The sequence below is a fragment of the Cryptococcus neoformans genome, chromosome 3, assembly GCF_000149385.1.
Source record: "Cryptococcus neoformans var. neoformans B-3501A chromosome 3, whole genome shotgun sequence".
NCBI lineage: Eukaryota > Fungi > Basidiomycota > Tremellomycetes > Tremellales > Cryptococcaceae > Cryptococcus > Cryptococcus deneoformans.
In genome coordinates, this window is record NC_009179.1 from 709,461 (window position 1) to 730,716 (window position 21,256).

Here is a 21,256-nt window from a genome sequence, read left to right on the forward strand (position 1 = left end):
TTACTTCTGCGTTCCATCCACAATGCAGACTTCCACGCGATCGGAGCCTTTGGAAGGTTTAAAGGACAGCCATGAACGATCGATGGCAACCAATCATCTTGATGTCGAAGAAGAGGTAAGCGGCGGGTGACTTGTCATGTCAAACCCCTTATGCTTATGCCGCCATACAGCTATCGTTCTATGCATCATACCATTCGAACAAAACAAACCAAATGATTCACTTCTTTTGCATTCCTCAAATATTATGGTTCGTGGTTGCTTACAATCTGCGACCCTTTTGTCATCTGGGCTGTGGTCTAACACACTTGATGCTTCCAGGACTTGGCTCATTGTTGCCGCCCATGTTACCTTACCAGATGCAAAGCTGTTTACCTTAACTTGGGGTCTAGCTTTCCAACCTAGCCTCGCGCTAGCATTCATCACTTCCTATATGACGTATTACACATTGCTTGATCCAATTGGAGGTGTAAGTATGGCCTGCATTTCACTTTCCAATACTCTTCTAGGCTTACACCTCTGACATTTATAGGTAACTTATATTCCAGTTGGGAGTCTACTTTACCTCACTGCCACCTATCTTGCCACATCGCCACCTTCTTGGCTTCCCCTGACATCTCCTGCGGAACCATCCGCCATACCATTTGCTCTCGCCATCCACGGGCTAGCTTGGATCGCGCAGTTTATTGGACATGGAGTCTTTGAACACAGGGCGCCCGCTTTATTGGATAATCTTGTCCAGGGTAAGGGCATTTTTCAAATCTGGTTGAGGTGGGCATTATTGATCAAGTGGTAGCTCTCGTCCTTGCTCCTTTCTTTGTCCATCTCGAAGCCTTGTTCGCGCTTTTCAACTGTGAGTGATAAGAAACTGCGATGCTGATATTGCTTGCTAACTCGGGATTGGGGCTTACCAAAATATTATTCCTGCAGACAAACCTGATCTACACAAGAAGATCAAGGCTAGAGCCGGGCTTCGGATCAGCGAGATGAACAGACAAAAGAGTCACAAAGCTGAGTGAAACTGATCATTAAACTGAAACTTGTCGAGTACTAGTATTTTGTGAAAGATTGAAGTGAACGAGTGTTATGCACGACATCCCTCCGTGGACAGCACAGATGCTATTATGCTGAATCTCTCAGTTATTTAACACGTTCCGCCGTCATTATTGTGCAGATGTATGGTTAGTCAAAAACTAACAGTTGATTGTCCGATGAATGAATATATAACCCGACGTCCTCGAATAGCGAGCAATCATATGATTATCAAGTATTGTAAAAGTACAAGGGAGATGATTGTCAAGTACTGGAAAGATAAGAACGGAGATAATTTACTCAAATTGTTCGGATCATTATCTATCCTGCTTGATATTACCATATGCTACTACTACCTACCCAAAAAAGGACCACAGGTGCTTGATGATAGACTCCTGTGAACTACTGTCAGCTCACGCCATTTCGCAAACCGTGGAAACCAATAGGCAGAAGGATCTCTCAGTGTAACTATGAACTAAGGTCCCTCATCATCCGAACGACCCCAACTTCCTAGCTCAAGCTCCCAAGACGGGAGACATCGAAAAGACCGAAGGGATCTGGAGAATTTTACTCTCCCGGACATGGGTGAAATGGGATAAATTTTCTTCTTGGAGATCCTGTATGCCTAGAATGAAGATAAATGATACTCACTTTATATTAATTTTAGAACAAGGGGAAACAAAACGGAGTGTGGGGAGACGGTTGTATGAATAATATGGTTTCAACTTTTGGTCCACTCAAGCAAATGCGAGGAGTTTGGGTTGTGGGAGCTCGCGCACAAAATAGGAAAAATAAATACCTTTTGAATTTCTTTCCTGGAATCTAAATAATTAAAGTCTATAAATACAGCTTCTGCTTCTTATTTAATTATTTGTTTGTGGGTCGCGGCGGTCGGCGCACGCTGGGAGTCATTCATTTGCATTATTTACCGCTTATTTTTATTATTAACACCTGACTACTGGCTAGGCTAGAAGGCGGGTCTCCACCTAGCCTTTTCGTTTGCCCATGCCATCATACTGTCATGCTGTTTGGTCGTAGGAGTGGTGAGCTGCTGCATGTATAAGTGAACAGATATATGAATTCATGATGTTACGCTGATTGTTAATCGCAAATATACAGTCCGATGAGGGAGACAGACGACAAGGATTCTATTATTCGTGTTCGAGTTCTGGCGCCAGCAGCGGTGAAAGAGGATAGCGCATTGTAGTGCACTTGATGATACATATCGATCTAAGTGTAGTGGCAAATGCGAAGCTGGTATGCATTTGCATCGTTTCCATTATGCAATACTGCTCAGTCTTCAAGGACAATTGTTTTCCCCACTGGTACGACTGAAAACTGATTTTCACTGACGTCCAACAGCTGCCTTGCAAGCTCTAGATCTAAAGGAGGCTTGTTGTCTGCCCCAGGAGATTAGCATCACCAATGTGTCGTCAGGATGGTATTTTTGCTCAGGGAAGAACACTCACAAGCTTCGTCGCTCATCATCCATGTTCCCCAGTGCACACCAATACTTTTTCTAACGTGCATCTGTAAAGCCATCCTGACTGCCCCTTCAGGATCTGTATGTTGAAGATGCATGTGCCATCGGGGCTCATAAGAGCCAATAGGAATTGCAGCAAGATCAACTGGGCCCATTATCCGGCCTACAGCATGGAACAGTGTGGGCGAGTATCTGACCTTCTGTATCAGTTTTCACGCTTAGGACACGATATGCTATCAACCGCTTACCCAGTGTCACCGAGATGGATGAATGATTTGGGTTTGTCGGTATCGGATTTAACATGGAATGCGGCCCAGAGTGTGGCATTCGTATCTAGAGGAGAACGGGCAGACCAATGCATGCTGGGCACGGCAGTAATCGTGTACGTCTTGTCCTTTTGGCCGGGTCGAGAGAGTGTGTGTTTGGTTTCCTGCCACCAGCTAATGCGAATCTATATCAGAAACAGGAGATGATCCGATCAATAGAGACGTACTCGAGTTCTGTCACCCTAGTAGCCCCATGCTTGCGCAAAAAAGGACCACACCCTACAGGCACGATCCATTCACAGCTGTCACCTAGTTCCAAAATGGCACCGGGATCCAGATGGTCAAAGTGACTGGCAAGAGAGTTAGCTACAAGTCTCAGTGCGATGAATTTGGGCTCCTAACTTACTTGTGAGATACAAGGACAACGTCAACCCTCTTAAGTTCACTTAAAGTGCAGGGAGGTGGCCGTAATCTTTCAGGTGCAAGTCGAGACGGAATAGTGCGATGCTGAAGAGCCGGATCCGTAAGGATGGCCAGGTTATCGAGAGTCACGTAAGATGTTGATTGGCCAAGCTTATCCTGCAAGTTAGCGTGTCACATAATATGTAGATAAATCCATTTTACTTACCCATGTGCAGGTGTATTTATCAGTGATTTCGATGTCGCTGCCTCCGCTACCTGATTCACGAGTCGTTGGTGTTTCAGAAGATGAAGACGGGTAGAGAAGATCAAAATCCGGGCGTTCTACCGGGAGGTCAGGTATAGGTCTATCTGGCGGTACTCCTCTGCAAAAGAAGTGAGTAATGGTCCATTAATACGGACTAATTATCACTTGCCCGTTGTAGAAGAGCTTCAAAGTTAGAGTCGAAATGACACCTTTCCAGAGGGCCCATTCCTTTATGAATCAGTCTTGTACAAGGGCACCACTCCTCAAGGGCAGCACTTACCCAAGCCCCTTGTTCTCTCCATTCCACATACGGATTCCAGTATCTCCCAGCGAATTTAAGGCTTGAATACCTGAACCGACGAAAATCAGTTTCCTTCCCTTTCAAAGTCAACTCTACCATAACTCACCGCTCTTTCAACGCATTTCGCTCAATCTCGGTTGCTGGCTGTGCATGATCAGGTCCTCCGCCCGGCAATGTTTCTAATGTCTTGATGAGTTTCTTGTTTCGTTCTCGGATATGTGCCCTGCGAAGGGTATCGGTGTACGCTAATACAGAATGTTAAGGAACTCAGTTTTTATCATGTATTCCAGGAAAACATACCATAATACCCTAGCCAAATTCCTGTCCAAGCCACTGGCAGGATTATTGCAGCACGCTTGAGACCGTGAAGACCTGTAGCAAGCATGATCGAAAATAGTGGGGCGTTCTCTAGTGTCTTCTATTGTTGAGCTCTATAGACTGCCCATGACGGGAGCTTCCGATGGGCTGGCGGACTAACTGAGTGCTGGCTGAGAGAGGTGTATCGAGAAAAGAGAGTCTTAGGTGAACAATTGGAAGTGTCGGCCAAATAGGCGAGCATGAGGCAGTCACCGACACGTGGCAACTTTTGTTATTTATTTCGACGTCGGCGGCCAACTTCTTCCGTCTCTCTATAGTTCCGCCTGTCCGCTTTGGTCTCGAATACTGATCCTCCCCCCTCCCCCTTCCTGCCACCGCCATCCTATGCACAGGCCAGCCCGCGGCGCCCTCCGCATCTCCACACGCCTGGCCACTCGGCCTCCTCTTCCCGCCCTTATACACTCCCGCCCGTACTCACTCTCCGCCACAGAGCCCCCGCCAAACCTACAGCCACATCAGTATCCAGCCTTCGAACGCCTGTCAACCGCACTCTCTCTGAAGCAGCCATGTTTCGGTGCCAGAGGAGACGAAGTAGAGCTTCTGACCGGGCCAGAAGTCTTCTACAGCCGGCTCTTGGACATGATCAAAGGGGCGAAGAGGAGAATATTGATCAGCAGTCTGTATATCGGAGCCGAGGAGGGGGAGCTCGTGAGTGCTGGATACAAGCCGTCTTTCGTTGGTTGCTGACATTGCAATCAGGTTGAGGCCATACAAGCCGCTCTGACGAACAATCCACAGCTGCGTGTAGTCTTTATTCTCGATTACCATCGCGCGACTCGTCTAGCTACTTCGACCAACTTACCCCCTTCTACCGCCCATCTTTTATTACCTCTTGTGGAACGTTTTTCTGACCGATGCGAAGTGTGGTTGTTTAGAAGTCCAAAGTTGAAAGGATTAATGGAGAAGATCGTACCTGCCAGATATGACGAGGGATGGGGCACATGGCATGGCAAGTGGTATGGTGCAGACGATGAAGTGATTATAAGTGGGTACGTATCTCTTCTTGACATCAGTAGATTCGCATTGACATATGTTTAGAGCCAACCTCGGTCGCTCGTATTTTACGAATAGACAAGATAGATATATCCATTTCCGATCCAATCCCAGCCTGTTATCTTATCTCTCATCATTAACTCGACTTTTCACACAATACTCTTATCTTCTGCATCATTCACCACCACCTCACATCCCCCCCTACAATACCGTCCCGCTCCCTTCACCAGAGAATCCGGACAATTCGAAACTCCCTAGCTCTTCAGTTTCAATCCGCCCGCGTGCCTCTCTCATATGGCCCTCTTCTTCCATCAATCCCCGCAAGTTCTCCCTTCACGCTCTAGCCACGTTGTCAGCCTTTCAAAACTCTTGGCGTGCCTCCAATTCTGCCAGGTCGCGTCGAGTAGATGTTGATACTTGGTTTTGGCCTGTCCTTCAAGCTGGAGTGTTGGGTATCAAAGAAGAGGAGAGGGCCATGGCAGAAGTTTGGAAGGCTGTAAGGGAAAGTCACGAGGGAGAGCAGAACGAATCCAGAAAGGTAGAAGTAGATTTGACAAGTGGATATTTTGGTCTGTACAAGAAGTACAAGCAATTGGTGGTGGAATCACCGGCATCCGTTAAGATCATTGCAGCGTCACCAAAGGTAGAGCGATATTATCTGTCACAAGTATGTCTAAGTGTGCTGATGATATATACAAGGCGAACGGATTTTACGGATCCAAAGGATTCTCCAGGCTCATCCCAGAAGGCTACACTTTGCTGGAAACCAGGTTTCATCGAGATACTGTCAGGGCTGGTAGAACTTGGAACGTTGAGAAGGGCACCGGCGTGAGATTAAAAGAGTGGGAGAGAGAAGGATGGACATATCATTCAAAAGGTCTGTAGCAGCATTGTCGTAACTTTTTTTGGTCACTTCATTGACCTTGTATTCAGGGCTTTGGGTTTCACCGCCCGACTCAAAACCATTCCTCACATTTGTCGGCTCGTCGAATCTTTCCACACGATCACTCACACTCGACACTGAGCTGTCCATGGTGATGATGACTTCTTCCCCTACTTTGCGGCGGGCTCTTGATACCGAGCTGAAGCACTTGGACGAGTATGCGACGCAGGTAGGGGAAGAGACTTGGAAGCTGGAGGAGCGGCAGGTCAGTTGGTTGGCTTGGCTTTTGGTGGCACTTGGAGTCGAGGGGATGTTATAAAGCTTTTTTTTTCTTTGCTGCGAATGCACCACCCTATTTATCTCTTTTTTACGTCTCTTTTTAACTCGACTTCTTGTTTTTCCTGTTCCCCTGTTGTCCACTATTCTTTTTCTCTTTTCCATCGATAATATCACGCACATAACCACCGCGCGGTCCTCCGATCAAGAGACTTGCGGTGCCACTCAGTATCGATATGACGGAGGTTGTCGGGATATGACGTAATTTGCCATCGCCCCAAGCAGCGAAACGCCCGTCACCAAGGACGAACATGGCAATCATTTCTGACGCTCATATATTCATTTTCTTTTTGCTCTTCTTCTTATACATCTATACTTCCATCCGTCCATACCTCAGATCAGATATACCAAAACAACCATACACACAATGTCTGCCTCCGGTTACACCATTCACGTCGCGGGCCTTGCTCCTGAAACCACTGAGGACAAGCTCCATGATTTCTTCTCTTTCTGTGGTAAACTCACAAGCGTCAAGAAGAGTGGAAGCGCTGCCGATATCACCTTTGAGAAGCTCAGCGCTATGAGGACCAGCTTGTGAGTCGTGTCAGTTCTCATTGCCAATCGGGTGTGTGCACGGTAATAGGTGAATGATTGGGATGCGATGGTCCTTCGTTCAAGAGGCGATAAGCGTGGGAGGCTGTGAAAGTCCATGTCAACGTTAAAAACCTTTTTGAAAGACGGAATCGTGGGAACCGTCCGTCTATCGTGTTATGCATTCGGCTTGTAGTACGCGGAAAGATGATATGCTGACCAGACATTGCTCTTTGCGCTAGGATGCTCAACGGCGGCACTGTGAGTCCTTATCTTCTCCCGTCCACGTGTTACATGTACTTATGCTAAATGATTTTCTTCAGCTTGATGGCGCTCATCTCGAGGTCACATCTGTATCAGACATCGAGAAAACCCCATCCATCCTTCCCGCTTCTGCTACAGGTTCAACACCTATCGGTGCCACTGAAGGCGACCTCGCCCAGGAGGACAAGCCCAAGGCGGCCATCGTTGCCGAATACCTCGCTCATGGCTACGCTTTGGGCGACCACATTGTCCAGAAGGCCATCGACATTGACCGTATGTGATCCACTTTTGATCTGCTCACGGAATTTCTAATGTTCGGTTTATCCCGGTAGACAAGCAAGGTATCTCCTCTCGTTTCCTCAGTTTCTTCAACAACCTCGACTCCACCGTCGGTAACAAGGTTGTTGGGGAAAACCAGACAGTCTCTGGCAAGATCCATGAGCATGCCGCCGCTGCCGTTGCCAAGACTAGGGAAGTTGATCAGTCTAGGGGCATCAGCTCTAGGTTCCAAGAATACTACAGCAAGGTCCTTGGAACACCTGTCGGCCAAAAGTGAGTCATATGCCGCGAGCAAACTAATTACGGGGACTGGACTGATTCAGTTTTTCTAGGGTTCATCAGTTCTACACTACAACACACAAGCAGGTCATGGATGTGCACGAGGAGGCCAAGAGAATTGCCGTGAGTCATTTTCCTTTTCTGCCCTTGAAAGTAGGATGTTAACTGACCATAGATTCAGGAGGAGAAGAAGAAGTCGCAATCCGCGACTGTGCCCGCCGACGAAGCTGGATCTGCCCTCCCCAGCTCTGATGTTAAGGCCGACATTGCTTCATCTACTACTCCTGCTGCCGCTGCTGCCTCTCAAAACCCCGCAGCCAGCGCCACCGTTATCCCTCCCCCTCTCCTTTGAGATCGGAAGTTAGCTTTTCAGGTTATGTGTTGTCAAATATAGAACACCGGTTGTCAGAAATGAAGTTGAGGCGAATCGCAATACCCTAGGATAGATGATCTTGTATGTCGCACCAGGCGCAAGCTTGGTGAATATCTCTTCTCGAGGTTTGAAAATGCATCCCAGAAATAATGGTATTAAATATGTTTGATAAATATAAAAATCTAGGCTCACGAGAGCCATACCCGCAGCCCCAGAGTAGTCCTGATCGAGTTACCCTCCTCGCCATCGATTAAAGACGAGTTTGAATTGAGAGCGTCACCAAATTGCACTAAAGCCTTGCAGCCGGGTCAGTCTTAAAAGACCAACGCTTCTCAGTTCTCAAACGATGATGAGACGAGACTTCTCATACCCCGCATAACGCAGGAGTGCTGGAGAAACGAAAGGCTACAAGGCAACCCCCCGCGCCCATACCAAGTCCAATACAGTTCTCACATACCCTCCACGCGAAAAAGCGTCTCTCCGGGCTACCCAACGAGGTTGAAAGAAGAGGGACGCATTTCTGGTCGGGCGCAGCTCGGCGATTGGCGTCGAGGGTCCGCTAAGACCGGTCAGACTTGATAATAATATGCAAGAAAGGGGGGTTGGAATTCCAGGACCTTGGCCCGCTCGCGAATGGGTAAGGATGCTTTGACTACAAGATTGTCAGGGGCTTTCAAAGTGCACGTTTGAGAGACAGGGACTCACAAAACACCTGACTGTGCGTAACGAGCAATGTGACCTTGGAGCTGCGCATGCGGCACTGTGAGCGACAAGCTGAGACTGGGCGCGACAGACACTTACCTGTGGGTTTGAAGAAAGGGAAAGAAGAAAGAAAAATAAAACTCGAAGACAACACCCCCTCGTTGGCCAATGCAGCAAGCGGAAATTGGCGGCGTTATGGGATGTCCGTATGATTACATAATTTGGGGAGATCTGCAAAGGTGTGGACCAAATAAAGTTTACGATTCGACACCGTTTGCCTCTCTTGCAGTCTGAAATTTCGAGCCTTCCGAAGACACAATACAAGTCCCAAATTCATCTCAAAATCATCCAACATGTCCTTTTCCACTCGCTCAATATCACGAGCGGCTGTGTCCGGCTCAAGATCAGCGGGTCCGTCCATTTTTCCCCGATTATGGCCTGTCTCCTACGTCTACTGACCCCCTTTGTAGCCCAGGTCCGCTTCTCCTCGACAGCCCCTCCTTCTCTTACCGCTTCGCTCCTTCTCTCTCGCCCTCCTCTTCTTACACCAACGCCTACGCCTTTTGAATCAGCTTATTACTCGCACTCTCGATCAGTCGCTCACGCCCTTTCTTCCCCTCTTCCTCTTGATTTTTACTTCAAGACTGGCTCTCTTCCCTTGCGCAGACACCTCGTTGCGGAACACGCTTTTGTTTCTGAGACATATGGGAAAAAGCTGTCAGGCAAAGCCCCCGATGTTGGAGACATTCCTCCAGAGACGGAATACGAAATCATTGAGCGTGATCGGTGGGAGAAAGCCGATGCTAAGCGAGGAGAGAAGAGTTTGGAGAGAAAGCCAGAGGAAGAAGTATATTGTTTGGTGCTGAAGGGCAAGGACAAAGAGGGCAAATGGACATTCCCTGACGTGAAAGTAGGCAAATTAGAAGCATTGGATGAGGCTGTGACAAGGGGCATCACAGGTGTGGAAGGCAGCTTAGGAGGAAAAGGCATGGATAGCTGGTTGGTTACCAGGAAGCCTGTTGGGATGGTCAAGGACGGAGAGTCAAGAGTGCGCGCTTTTCTTATTTATTTCCTGTTCTGCGTATCTAACAAGGTCAACAGACATTCTTCATACGAGGTCATATCTTGGGGGGCGAACCCACACTCTCTTCGTCCTCACCGTACTCTTCTTGGGCTTGGCTCACTGCTCCTGAAGTCGAAGCCAGACTTCGTCAACAAGGCGATGAGAAACTTTGGGAGGGTGTTAAGGGGATGTTCGGCATACCGAAGAATGAAGCTTAGAGTAGATGATGCATAGGTATAAACATGGCCATGCGTGCTAATATTTGATGGGGTAGAAATCTACTTCATGATGTTTATTCCGTTTCCTCTGCACCGAATCGAATCCAAAGGCCACCCTACGTTACTCATCAACTGAAATCCGCTTTCACATTCGATATTTTATTCACCTTTATGGCCAAGACGACGTCGGCAACTATCCACACCTTATCTCGTCCTCCCCTAGCGCGCCCGTCACCACCTTCGGGCGTCATCCACTCTTTTGGAAGAACAGTCTCCGGCGGTTGAGCATCAAGAGCCAGCTGAACAGTGGTATTGTGGCCGACCAAAGTACCTACGTGAGCAATATGTCGGAAGAAATATACCAGAAAAGTGTGCGTTATAGCCAACGCAAATGACTGGCCGAGACACTATTTCACCATCAACAATTTTCACACATTTGTAGGATATTACCAACCATCCTAGGCCCAAGGTTCCAACTCATGAAACCTTCTTTCTCTTTCCCTAGCCCCCCTCCTTCCAGCCATCTGTCGGGGTTAAACACCTGAGCATCCTCTCCCCATACCGCTGGATCACGTTGCATCAATATGGTGGCGAGTATGATAGAAGTGTTTGCCGGCATGTAAGCTAAGTGATTGGGTGTGGGTAGCAATGAAGGACGGAGAGTGCGACGAATGCTAAGGAAGGGGTTGATTAGTCATGACATACCGAAAAAAACCGGCTACTTACTTGAGAGGAACAGGGGGGAAAAGACGGAGTACTTCGTTGATAAACGCTCGACCTGGCTCATGTGCATCAGATAAATCTCATCAGAACTAGCGCCTTGAAATCAGCAACTTACAATACCTCAATTGGCGGATAGTGTCCTTGGTAACCTCACATTCTTGATTAGCTATTGTAAAGACTTCGTCTTTAAGCCTAACTGCGATATCAGGATGGAGCACAATCGCATAGACAGAAAATGTGAGCAGTGAAGCAAGCTACTTCACCATATCAGTCACCTATTCACATGGATAGTGTACGAGAGATACTTACAGTATCTCGGGAAGCCAGGAGGACATTAATCAGTTGATCCTCGACCAATTTTATGTCTAACCGATTGTCTTTTGAATTCACGCTTCTTAGAAGAATAAAGCAGATGGCCTACCGTCGGTGGCCTCAACTAGTCGATCTATCATGTAAACATCTTCTGTGTTGTCCAGTTTACATCTTTGCCTCTTCCGGTTTAGAGCTCGAGAGATGATAGGACGGAAAAATGCACGAATAACCTTCATCGGTCTTTCCAATGGATCATGTCTGACTTCGAAAAGCGGCTACGACGGATCAGTGTTGATTGTGCCGAAAAAAAACTTAGTTAAACAAGTCCCTACCCAGATTGTCCCAATTTTGACCCTTTTCCCTACAATCTTTTGAGCCTCCGTCATGGCCCAACTAATCTCCCCCTTTGCCTTTTTCCACTCCTCCGTCCACGCGACATTGTTGGTGTCCCTTGACATGTCCTCGCCGCATAACCACATTATGGCCAATTCGAGTGCTAGCTGCCCAATGTGGGCTTGCATGTCAAATACTTTTCCGTATGATGGTAGTTTAGCGAAGAAATTTTGTACATTGGTTGAGAAATGAAGTGGTGAAATATACTTTGGCTGGAAAAATGGACGCATGAATGAACGATGCTTTGTGGTGGTGATGTATCAGCTGTGCCTCTGAAGAGAGGGCTCACAAATTTCCAATTATCGCCATCCGAGTTGAAGATACCATCCCCGAGAAAGTCTTGAGCCCTTTCTTTGAATTTTTGGCCTTTCACAAAGTTGTCAAAGTCGTCAATTAGGACATGCTTTATGACTTTGGGATCAGAAGAAATGATCTGCCCATGAGTGGTGGATTCGGTGAGTGACCATTGATTATTGACGATTACAACAAGACATACCTGGTCTTCACCCAGAACCCTGGTATTATATGTCCCGCCGTATTGCCTTCCCATCAGCACCATCATTCTGCCAACTTCTTCTTCAGTGCCGCTTTTGGCCCAATTTAAAAGAATATCAATGTTCAGTGGCCATGTACCATTGACCCGAGGAATATCTATAGCTCCAAGTGCTGATGCCTTCCAAGAAGAGGCAACCAGAGATGCGTAGGAACGAAAGACATACAAGGCAGGAAATGATATGAGGTAGATAAGTGCCGTAAAGGTGGGGAATAGCGAGGGAAAATGATGAATGAACAAGGCGGCGATAAGAGGAGGCAGAAGGAGCGTTTTGAAGAGTGCAGGGAGAAGGAACCGACCTCCTTTCATTGCTGTAAAGAATCTGTCCACAGATGAGCGATTGATGTAGAAGAGAAATTCCGTCACGCGTGCAGCATTCGTTCGTTAGACGGACGGATGTATTCGTGACATCTTGTTATGATGTAGTGCTCAATAACAATGTGTGTTCGATATATGTGCCTGCTCGTGCCTGAATATCTTTATTTTGCATTCAACTTAGTACGCTCTTCTACAACGGTCGTCTCCTTCAATTTATTAGAGAAGTTTTCGTTTTGCAAGTCTTTGATTCAGAAGAAATGGATTGACCTTAATAGGCGTCAATATAGTGATCATCATCCATCACATAGAGTAGTAATAACGGCAGCCTGAAGGCTGAATAATAATAATACCACAGTGCGTGGTGGTGGTGCTGCCATGCATGATGTGCGTGATGGCAGGCTGGAGTAACATTATTCGACTGACAGTTCGAGAATGTTAGCGGTAATTCACTCCTTCGTCCCGAGTCGCTTCGCGATGACCTATAAAATCTACGTACAGACTACCTAAAATGGTTCAGGTTGGCGCACATGTGAGCCTCAGACCAACGGTCGACTGGTAGGGACGGAAGATAATGCGTGCGTGGTCTGTGGTTTCTTCCGCCAATCATGGTCCCAAAACGGGTAGTTACGTAATATTAAGATAACTGATTATTTCCGCCATGATCTGGGCCGAACCTTTTAGAATAACAAATATGCCGAGTAAATAGTAAATTTGAAATTAGACTCCGGCATAAGCCCCTTGACGGACATTGACCGGTCTCCGACGAGGCACGCCTCCTTTGAATGGACTTCGTGAAATATGCCGCGGATGCAGCGGCAAATACATATACGAGGATCGTCCCCACGACGTTTTGCCATTATTGTTTCCGTCGGAAAGCAAATACACGACAAGTAGCTCTGCTTATTAGTAACCAACAAACAACTGATAACAAAGCAAGAAGAATCCAAGCCGTCGGTCTAAAAAGATTCCATACGTATATATACCCCGAGTAAGGGTATGCAAAACCATCCCCCAAATTCTATCTCTTCGCAAACCGCCCATACTCGTTGCCCTTGAATACACCTTCAGCTGATCTACCTTCCAAGAAGCTTCGATAAATATTCTAATCGTCATAACAAAACATGTCTTCGCAACCATCCAACATTGTCATCATCGGAGGTAAGTTATGGCACAAGATATTTGGAATAGACTGACCAGATTATATGTAGCCTCTGTGGCTGGGCATAACCTCACCAATGCCCTTTATCCTACACTGCCGTCTACCCATCGTATCTTGCTTATTGACGCACTCGATTACGGTTTCTTCCCCATCGCATGTCTCCGTGCTGCCGTCGTTCCTGGTGAATTATTTTCCCATGCATAATGAGGCCGAAAAGATGTTAATAACTACACTAGGCTGGGAAGATAAGGTCACGGTACCGCTTACCACCAAGACCGTTTTCCCTTCTGGTACTGCCCATCAGGTCATCGCCCTTAACAAAGTCATTGAGCTGCGCGAGAACTCTGTGGTCTTAGAGAAGCCTTTCGAAGGCTCCACAGAAGTCCCATTCTTCGTAAGTTGCGGTTAATAACTGTCTATATCTCTTCCTGATTTTTATTACGACAGCGCTGTGTCATTGCTACTGGAGCCTCTCAGCCCTCCCCAATGAGACCACCCCCAGGCGCCACCAGCCAGAAACAGTTCATTGATAATCTCCGACATATTCAAAGCGACATATCCAGGGCTAAGAAAGTCGTGATCATCGGAGGTGGTACAGTCGGCATTGAATTCGCGGGAGTGAGTTGGTCAACGTATGCGGAATAAGCCAGATTCTAATTCCCTTTGCAACATCCACAGGAAGTTCGAGACGCCCATTCTGATACCGAAGTTACGATCATCCATTCCAAACCTTCCCTTTTATCTCCGATCCCATCTGCAGGCCCTGAATCCTCTTCCAATTTGAGTTGGTCCTCTCCTCCCACCAATCCCAAACTCTCTAAGAGTCTAGAGCAGGTTCTTAAAAACCTCAACGTCAACCTGATCCTTGATGATAGTGTCTATATCCCAGTGGGAGATAATGCATCAGTCGCGGGCGAATGGGATGGGTCATTCGGCCTCCAGGATGAAGTGAAGAAGCTCAAGTTGCGAAGTGGAAAGGAGGTGCAAGGTGATTATATCTTTGTGAGCGTTGGCAATAATCCAAACATTGGGCTGGTGGCGAGCGTGGACCCGGCCGCAATAACTAGCGGATTGATAGCAGTTGACGATTATCTGAAGGTTAATATTTTCATGTGCTTTCCGAACTTGATGTGGACTGACGAAGTGTCAATAGGTTGCATCCGACAACCGAGCCTCTCTTCTCACGAAGAATAGTAACTACTATGCTGTCGGCGATGCTTCCGCTGTTACAGGGTTGAAAACGGCATGGCTTGCCCGTGTCGCCGCGACGCATGTTGCTAAGAAGTGAGTCTGGAACAAAGCCGGGGCCGACCATTTAGATGAATCTTTGGATTGTTGACGATTCGTTGACTAGCATTATCAATGAGGTCAAAGGCAAAGAGCTTTTGAAGTACTCACCTGGAAGTTTCAATGCCTTGGTATGTTCTTCTCATATATGACGAAACGGCTTTCTTGAGTCTAATGTTCCTTCAGTTTGTCCCTATAGGTCCAACACATGGCGCCGGCTCCATCACATTCCCTTTCTTGGGTACTGTCACGTGGCTGTCGCCACCCGACCTCTCAAACTCCACTTTTACTCGCCACCCGACCTCTCAAACTCCACTTTTACTTCCTCTTCCTCATGTCAGCACGATTATGACAATAGCCCTTCCTCATCCACTTCAGTCCGCGTCCGAGCATACCCCTTCGTTTTCGGCCGCGGCCTTCCCCCGAGAGACATACAGAGATAGAGAGATCGACAACCCTCCGACACCTTCCTCGCCACCGGGTTTCGGCAACGCAAAAGGATGTAGAGCTGGCTGGTGTGGGAAAGATGAGTCAGCAGAGCTTGAGGTGTAAAGGTATATAAGACAGTAGTTTTCCATAGTTTTAGATACTTGTCGATCCACTATTGTTGTCTTCTCCAAGTACTCTTCGTCTACTTAAAGCTATCATCTTCCGGCATTGATCTGGCTGCCTATTTAAAGAGGCCCTCGGATCATTTGTTGTGCCTAACCTGTTGAAGGCTATCGCCAGAAGAGATAGCCCCCCTGACAGGTACCTGGATTGTTGGTGGGGGCGTGGTTAAGGCAGCCAAGGGGAAGGATTTACTCATCGGCCAGGTCTGGCAGCCTCTCTGGCAAGGGAGTGATAAGGTTGACTTGAAGGTATGAAATGTGTAGGTCGATTCACTTCTTGATTAATTAAAGGCTCCTGTTTCTGTATGGCATTTATAACCTATAGCCTATATGGGATTTCTGTTTTGTTGAATTATGTATTTTTCTTGAACTCTTTTATTGGACTGTGATTCTCTCTTAGACTCTTTCGTGTAGTACTGCTCATTATCGTATTATTGAGACGACAGATTAAAAAGAGAACGTAATAGTAAGGAACTAATCTTGAATGTCCAGTGATGAATGAATAATGGTTGCGATACCGAAAGAGACCAACAACTACACAGTTACCTGTAGGGTCAAAAAGTTGTAACTTATATCGTCATAGCTTTTTCCTGCCTGAAAATGACAAGATCAAGGAAGGGTGTGTTACGTAGTGGTGCAGTGATGAACATTGCGAGGACGGCCGAAAAAAAGGCGCTTGACATTTTTATCTGATTAGATCGCGGCGCCGACGACTCTTCCGTGACGTGTCTCGACGGCGCCGACGACGAGGCAGCAGTCAGGGACGGAGTCAAAGACCGAATGAACAACTCCTTCCTTCCGTCTGCCGCCCCCGCTTATCTAAATTGTACGAATTTCAGTTGCACGCCCTGCAAACGGCAATCATGCCAATGAGTAAAAGCATTCTGCAGCTCATCTCGGCCTCGGCCTCCTTGTTTCCTCTTTCTTATTGATTCGTTGAATGCCCGAAATTGGGTCAGACGATCTTTTTTTGCAACCGAGAGCGAACGAAGGTCCCTTCTGCCCATTACACATATAAGAAAAAGCGTAGTACTAGCCTTGACAAAATTCGATTCGGATCCTTTCACAACAGAAACATACCTTCGACCTTAACATACCTTCGACCTTACAATCGTTGGTAACTCCTGATTAATACAATGCCGTCAGACAAAATCCAGTATCAAAATATCATCGTCGTAGGAGGTATGTTTTTCTCAACCAAGGTCAGAAGACGTAGCGACCATGGCTATCGCATTTGTCAGGCTGCCATATACCTGATTACCACATATTACAGCTTCTGACAAGCACATGCTGCAGCTTCTATTGGTGGCCATACTCTAGCCAACCAAATCTATCCTCACCTTCCGCCGACGCATCGTGTCTTGTTGGTTGACGCATTGGGTTTTGCTTTTTGGCCCATTGCAGCATTCAGAGCTGCCACAGTTCCAGGTGAATCTCGTCCCTGGATAGCACAAACAAACCTTCAGCTGACTCGGTACGTAAACAACAGGTTGGGAAAACAAGATTACTATCCCCCTTACCGATGATCGAGTGTTCCCTGATGGTACAGCTCATCGTGTCTTAGCTCCCAACAAACTTGTAGAATGTAAAGATAACAGTGTCATCCTTGAGCACCCTTTCGAAGGTTCAAATGAGGTACCTTTTTGGGTGAGTTTGCACAAGTGATAAGCCACAACGGATCCGTTTCAATGGTTGGTGGGTTGACAGCAGAGAAAAGAGGTGTATCATTGCAACCGGAACAAGCCAACAACCACCCATGGTACCTGATTTAAATTGGACAGAGGAAGAGTACAAGGAATGCCTCCGTCAGAACCAACGAGAGTTGAAAGAGGCCAAGGAGGTGGTCATCATTGGTGGAGGCTCTGTCGGGATTGAATTCGCCGGGGTAAGATTCACACCGACCCGGCTTCATGAAAACTCACATGGTGCAATCTCTTAGGATATTCGTGAAGTCAACTCTGAAGCCAACATTACCATCGTTCATCCCGACTCTGCACTTCTTAACCCAACACCCAAAAACCCTGTCCCTGCGAAAACGTCCACGATCCCATCTTACAACTCTCCACCTGTCGACATTCGACTCTCCAAGACGCTGGAGGAGCACTGCCGTAAACTCAACATCAACTTGATTTTCAAGGATAGGGTCGCGATCCCTCCCCAAGATGAAAAGGTACCAGACGATGCGTGGGAGGGCAAGTATGGGAAGCAATCAAAAGTCGTAGAGGTGGCACTGAAGAGCGGCAGAAAGCTCAAGGCGGACTATGTCATTTTGGGCGCCGGGACGAGTCCCAACAGTTGGATGGTTGGGGACAAGGACAAGGGAGCATTGGACGGCAAGCTAATTCGGGTAGATGACTATCTCAAGGTGAGGTAAAACACTTTGATTGGTTATTGATGCTTGGTAGGTCTCGTCGACAGATGAGAATTCCCCGTTTAAAGGGCAATACTATGCGATTGGAGATGTTTGCTCTGCGCCAGGATTTAAAGTGGCAAGGGGAGCGTATACCGCAGCTTATAGTACTGCAAACAAGTGAGTAATCAAATAGCGATCTATTTCTCTTGGCTTGTAAGCGGCGAGCTAAAGAGCTTGATTATTAGTATCAAAAACGAACTGAAAGGTAGAACCCTAACCAAGTACTCGCCTGGCATGCAAGGTCTAGTAAGTAGAAAATATTATGCTGGTTAAATTCGGACTTGAATAGATAACGTCCTTCACCTAGGGAATTCCTGTTGGCCACAGGGAAGGTGCAGGGATGCTCACCTTGCCTTGGTTCGGGAACTGGGTATTCAGCAGCACGTTAATTACAATGCAGAGAGGCAAGACTTTGGGGGTTCCGAAATTCTTCACTGGGAGTTTTGAAGGGCCCAATAAGGTCAAGATCACATTTGACGACGTGTGATTTGTCCAAAATGCACTTTGATTGATTTGGGTGCGAGAACTCTAGCTCGACTTGACGTATCTTGCGGAACGATGGTAGATAGAAGTAACGGAGATGTAGACGGTATCATGCGAAGTGGACCATAGTTCAGTAACGAGACATTACAAAATAGGATCAGTGCAGAATAATGGATCCATTCGGGGACACAGTTCTACACCACATTTCTCCCGGCAACCTCGGCGGCCTTAGCTGCCTGTCCTTTTGCTAATTCCGCCTCTTTCAATGCATCAATGACCTTTCCTGACCCGCCCGAAGCATCCACTTGCCCGCTCGATCGTAAGGCGGCCTTTTCCAACAACTTCTTCTGCTTGCTAGGCTTGATGGAGGGTAAAGGAATCTCGGCAGGTATAGGATCGTCGGGGAACTTCTGAGTGTTACGAGAAAGAATTGATTGAAGTCGGAAGGATTTATGTCTAGAAGTACGGGCGCCGTGGATGATGGAGACTTTGTCGCCTAATCTGGCAACTGCATCCTAGGGTTAGCGGGCCGCTTGCTCTTGGCGAACATGAGGGAAAGTTGACATACGCTCTCCTTCATCGTGGACAAGGAACTTTTTATGTCTTTTCATTTCCTTCAAGATCTTGGGGTGTTCAAATATCCGTTCAACCTAAAGAATAATCAACTTTTTGAACCGGGGCACTTTTGTGACTTCTCTCACAGTGACAGTAGCAGTCTTTCTCATGGCTCCGACTTTTGTGACGATGCCCTTGAAGACGTGATTGGGTTGGTAAGGCATATCGCAAAACGTCAGCTAGGTTCTAGTTTGACGTATCCGAGGTCTAGGTTGATGTATCCGCAAGGTGCCTGTCAAAGACGGAAGTGGATGGTGAGGTATAGAGCGAAGCGGAGATTAAAGAGTGCAGTTGGCGGTGAAAAAGACGAGCCTGCTGTCGTTGAAGGTCGCTTGTCGAAGGTTTGAGCGGGCTTGTCCGCCTGGAGATTTACGTAACGTCGGAAAGGTCCCAGAGATGTTTATGGGGTGCGTGCCTCGTGGGTGGCCATTCGTCTCAGGTGCATTTCATTCGTCTGCCATCCTCTATAAATCTAGTTCCGCCGTCTCGTCTGCGCCGTCTGCTACGTATATTCGCCCCCGCGCACCCCGGTCCCCGCCTGCTGCCTGTCCTGCTTCCGCCCCCCACTTAGGCCGCCCGCCCAGCGAGTCTCTAACCACTGTACCGCACCCAGCCCTTCTCCGCTGAGATGACCCTCGTACCGCCCGGCGCACACCTTTGTAAGTACTATTCCAGCTCTCAGACACAGCTCAGCCAACTTCTTTTCAGCCCCGGTCGATCTCCCTCCCCCACCACCCTCCGCCGACCCACGCGAACCGTCGCCCGTCTCCGTGCCCCGTCGCACCGGCGCTCGTACGCCCCAACGGGCTCGTTCTCCCCTCTCGTCCCGCGATGCATCGCCAATCCGAGTGCCGCAGTCCAACAGGTCACCGTCTTCCGAGCACACTTCTCCTTTGCTGCAGCCATTTCCACGCACTTCGGGTTCCGCCATTGCGACTCCGCCTTCCGCGGTTCCCGTCCAGTCCACTCTCGGCCACCACCTCTCAAGACCGTCATCGCCTTCTTCGATCCACTCTTCCGGGTCTGCTATATTCGAACGGGATATCGAGCATCCGCCGATGGCTTCGCTTTCGCTCAACCCAAACCCCTCTCACCAGTCCCATACACTCAGCCATAAACCCAGTCGTTTGCTCCACCTGCCGCATGGTTCGAACTTGGATCATACCGTGCCCGCGGTCCTGGATGACGCCGTGGAGGCCCTGACGTCGGGCGATTCAACAAGCGGAGGATTCGAAGGTCTAGAAATCGAAGCTCCTGCTCCTAGCGGAATAGGTATGGCCCGGCAGAGTTCTTCTAATTTGCCTAGCGCTGGACGCAAAGTCACTGCTGGTCCTACTGCCATTTTTTCATCTCCTTCCCGCAGTTCTTCACCTATAAGCCTAGATTCTCTCACATCTTCCATGGCTTCCCCAGCCCAATCGCCGCCAATTCTTACCCAGCTCTCGCCTCCCCAAAGCTTGACGGGCTTGGCTGCGCAAGATGGTGTTCCGGCTAGTCCGACGTCTCCAACTGTCTCAAAGACCCAAGTTACAGCTAGCGTTCCCCGTCCAGCTGTACCGAGGAGGATTAGCACCGGTCCGCAGTTACCCGGTGGTTGGGCGTTTAACGAGTCTGAGAAGACGCAGGAAGAGGTAAGCTTTTTTATTTCGTCTGTAAAGTCAAAACGTAAGCTGATGGGATCTTAGTCAACGTCTACTCCTGTTCCTGCGCCAGCCACTGTCTCTTACCCTACAGTTCCTAGCGCAGTGCCACCTCATATGTCGCCTTCCAAGGGCAAGCCTCCACATCACCGACTCTCGTTCATCTCATACAACGATATCCTCCTCTCTGTCCCTACTCAGGTCACCTCGTTTAGCGAGATTACTTCTGGCAATGTGTCTCCGGATCATCTTCCCGGCACAGTGTCGCCTAGTCTCAGTAGCAGATCGCCGATCGCGTCACTTCCGCACCACGGCATGCCATCTGCTGCCACAAACGTCACCCCTTCGGCTACTATTGCGTCCAGCGAAGGTCCTATCGCCGAGCCCAAACTCGATGGCGATGCTAGTGGAAATGCTACCAAAGGTGCTTTAGGTTTGGCTGAGGGTGAATGGGAGCGCAGCGATGGAACTGCCAGGGGTGAGTGGGAAAGGGAGGGACTCGGCAAAGGGTTGGAACAGCGCCTCGAAGATCTGGCCCATACTGAAGTTTGATTCGAAGATATGTTGATCTCATGGTTTTAAAACGGGCTATTGTAATCATATAAAATCTGAAAGTGGGATTGTAGTATATCAAAAAGATATACCCTTGGGTTTTCGCTCGTTAGGCTTTGGTATAGGTTTTGCGAATAGTTGTCTTTTGATGT

General features: G+C 48.0%; 10 protein-coding genes across 10 annotated transcripts; 7 read left to right on the plus strand and 3 right to left on the minus strand.

Annotated features, from left to right (window-relative positions):
* Positions 1-101: 101 nt before the first annotated feature.
* On the plus strand, positions 102-1,016 carry CNBC2550 (hypothetical protein; the record flags this gene model as incomplete). The annotated part of the gene is made up of 5 exons (XM_771671.1): positions 102-115; positions 319-466; positions 530-740; positions 788-850; positions 928-1,016. 5 exons carry the CDS (start codon positions 102-104, stop codon positions 1,014-1,016), a joined length of 525 nt encoding a protein of 174 aa, XP_776764.1.
* Positions 1,017-2,322: 1,306 nt separating this feature from the next.
* Positions 2,323-4,131, minus strand: CNBC2560 (hypothetical protein; the record flags this gene model as incomplete). The annotated part of the gene is made up of 10 exons (XM_771672.1): positions 2,323-2,429; positions 2,499-2,704; positions 2,761-2,952; positions 3,006-3,128; positions 3,185-3,351; positions 3,407-3,563; positions 3,615-3,673; positions 3,726-3,795; positions 3,853-3,991; positions 4,047-4,131. 10 exons carry the CDS (start codon positions 4,129-4,131, stop codon positions 2,323-2,325), a joined length of 1,305 nt encoding a protein of 434 aa, XP_776765.1.
* Positions 4,132-4,448: 317 nt separating this feature from the next.
* Positions 4,449-6,319, plus strand: CNBC2570 (hypothetical protein; the record flags this gene model as incomplete). The annotated part of the gene is made up of 5 exons (XM_771673.1): positions 4,449-4,772; positions 4,824-5,113; positions 5,163-5,760; positions 5,817-5,994; positions 6,051-6,319. The coding sequence occupies 5 exons, from the start codon at positions 4,449-4,451 to the stop codon at positions 6,317-6,319; spliced, it is 1,659 nt and encodes a 552-aa protein (XP_776766.1).
* A 384-nt stretch (positions 6,320-6,703) lies between these two features.
* CNBC2580 (hypothetical protein) lies at positions 6,704-8,041 on the plus strand (the record flags this gene model as incomplete). The annotated part of the gene is made up of 6 exons (XM_771674.1): positions 6,704-6,870; positions 7,110-7,128; positions 7,191-7,404; positions 7,464-7,683; positions 7,743-7,812; positions 7,871-8,041. The coding sequence occupies 6 exons, from the start codon at positions 6,704-6,706 to the stop codon at positions 8,039-8,041; spliced, it is 861 nt and encodes a 286-aa protein (XP_776767.1).
* Positions 8,042-9,197: 1,156 nt separating this feature from the next.
* CNBC2590 (hypothetical protein) lies at positions 9,198-10,045 on the plus strand (the record flags this gene model as incomplete). Its single annotated transcript, XM_771675.1, has 2 exons — positions 9,198-9,812; positions 9,866-10,045. 2 exons carry the CDS (start codon positions 9,198-9,200, stop codon positions 10,043-10,045), a joined length of 795 nt encoding a protein of 264 aa, XP_776768.1.
* A 74-nt stretch (positions 10,046-10,119) lies between these two features.
* Positions 10,120-12,335, minus strand: CNBC2600 (hypothetical protein; the record flags this gene model as incomplete). The annotated part of the gene is made up of 10 exons (XM_771676.1): positions 10,120-10,161; positions 10,213-10,452; positions 10,500-10,719; positions 10,772-10,823; positions 10,884-11,022; positions 11,078-11,133; positions 11,190-11,355; positions 11,413-11,715; positions 11,763-11,906; positions 11,970-12,335. The coding sequence occupies 10 exons, from the start codon at positions 12,333-12,335 to the stop codon at positions 10,120-10,122; spliced, it is 1,728 nt and encodes a 575-aa protein (XP_776769.1).
* A 1,130-nt stretch (positions 12,336-13,465) lies between these two features.
* CNBC2610 (hypothetical protein) lies at positions 13,466-15,656 on the plus strand (the record flags this gene model as incomplete). The annotated part of the gene is made up of 9 exons (XM_771677.1): positions 13,466-13,502; positions 13,553-13,684; positions 13,740-13,897; positions 13,951-14,121; positions 14,182-14,601; positions 14,657-14,787; positions 14,858-14,921; positions 14,977-15,031; positions 15,541-15,656. The coding sequence occupies 9 exons, from the start codon at positions 13,466-13,468 to the stop codon at positions 15,654-15,656; spliced, it is 1,284 nt and encodes a 427-aa protein (XP_776770.1).
* An 881-nt stretch (positions 15,657-16,537) lies between these two features.
* Positions 16,538-18,301, plus strand: CNBC2620 (hypothetical protein; the record flags this gene model as incomplete). The annotated part of the gene is made up of 8 exons (XM_771678.1): positions 16,538-16,583; positions 16,686-16,829; positions 16,891-17,048; positions 17,119-17,286; positions 17,341-17,766; positions 17,807-17,931; positions 18,000-18,060; positions 18,122-18,301. The coding sequence occupies 8 exons, from the start codon at positions 16,538-16,540 to the stop codon at positions 18,299-18,301; spliced, it is 1,308 nt and encodes a 435-aa protein (XP_776771.1).
* A 190-nt stretch (positions 18,302-18,491) lies between these two features.
* Positions 18,492-19,076, minus strand: CNBC2630 (hypothetical protein; the record flags this gene model as incomplete). Its single annotated transcript, XM_771679.1, has 3 exons — positions 18,492-18,805; positions 18,866-18,947; positions 18,999-19,076. 3 exons carry the CDS (start codon positions 19,074-19,076, stop codon positions 18,492-18,494), a joined length of 474 nt encoding a protein of 157 aa, XP_776772.1.
* Positions 19,077-19,540: 464 nt separating this feature from the next.
* Positions 19,541-21,104, plus strand: CNBC2640 (hypothetical protein; the record flags this gene model as incomplete). The annotated part of the gene is made up of 3 exons (XM_771680.1): positions 19,541-19,571; positions 19,621-20,543; positions 20,598-21,104. The coding sequence occupies 3 exons, from the start codon at positions 19,541-19,543 to the stop codon at positions 21,102-21,104; spliced, it is 1,461 nt and encodes a 486-aa protein (XP_776773.1).
* Positions 21,105-21,256: the final 152 nt, after the last annotated feature.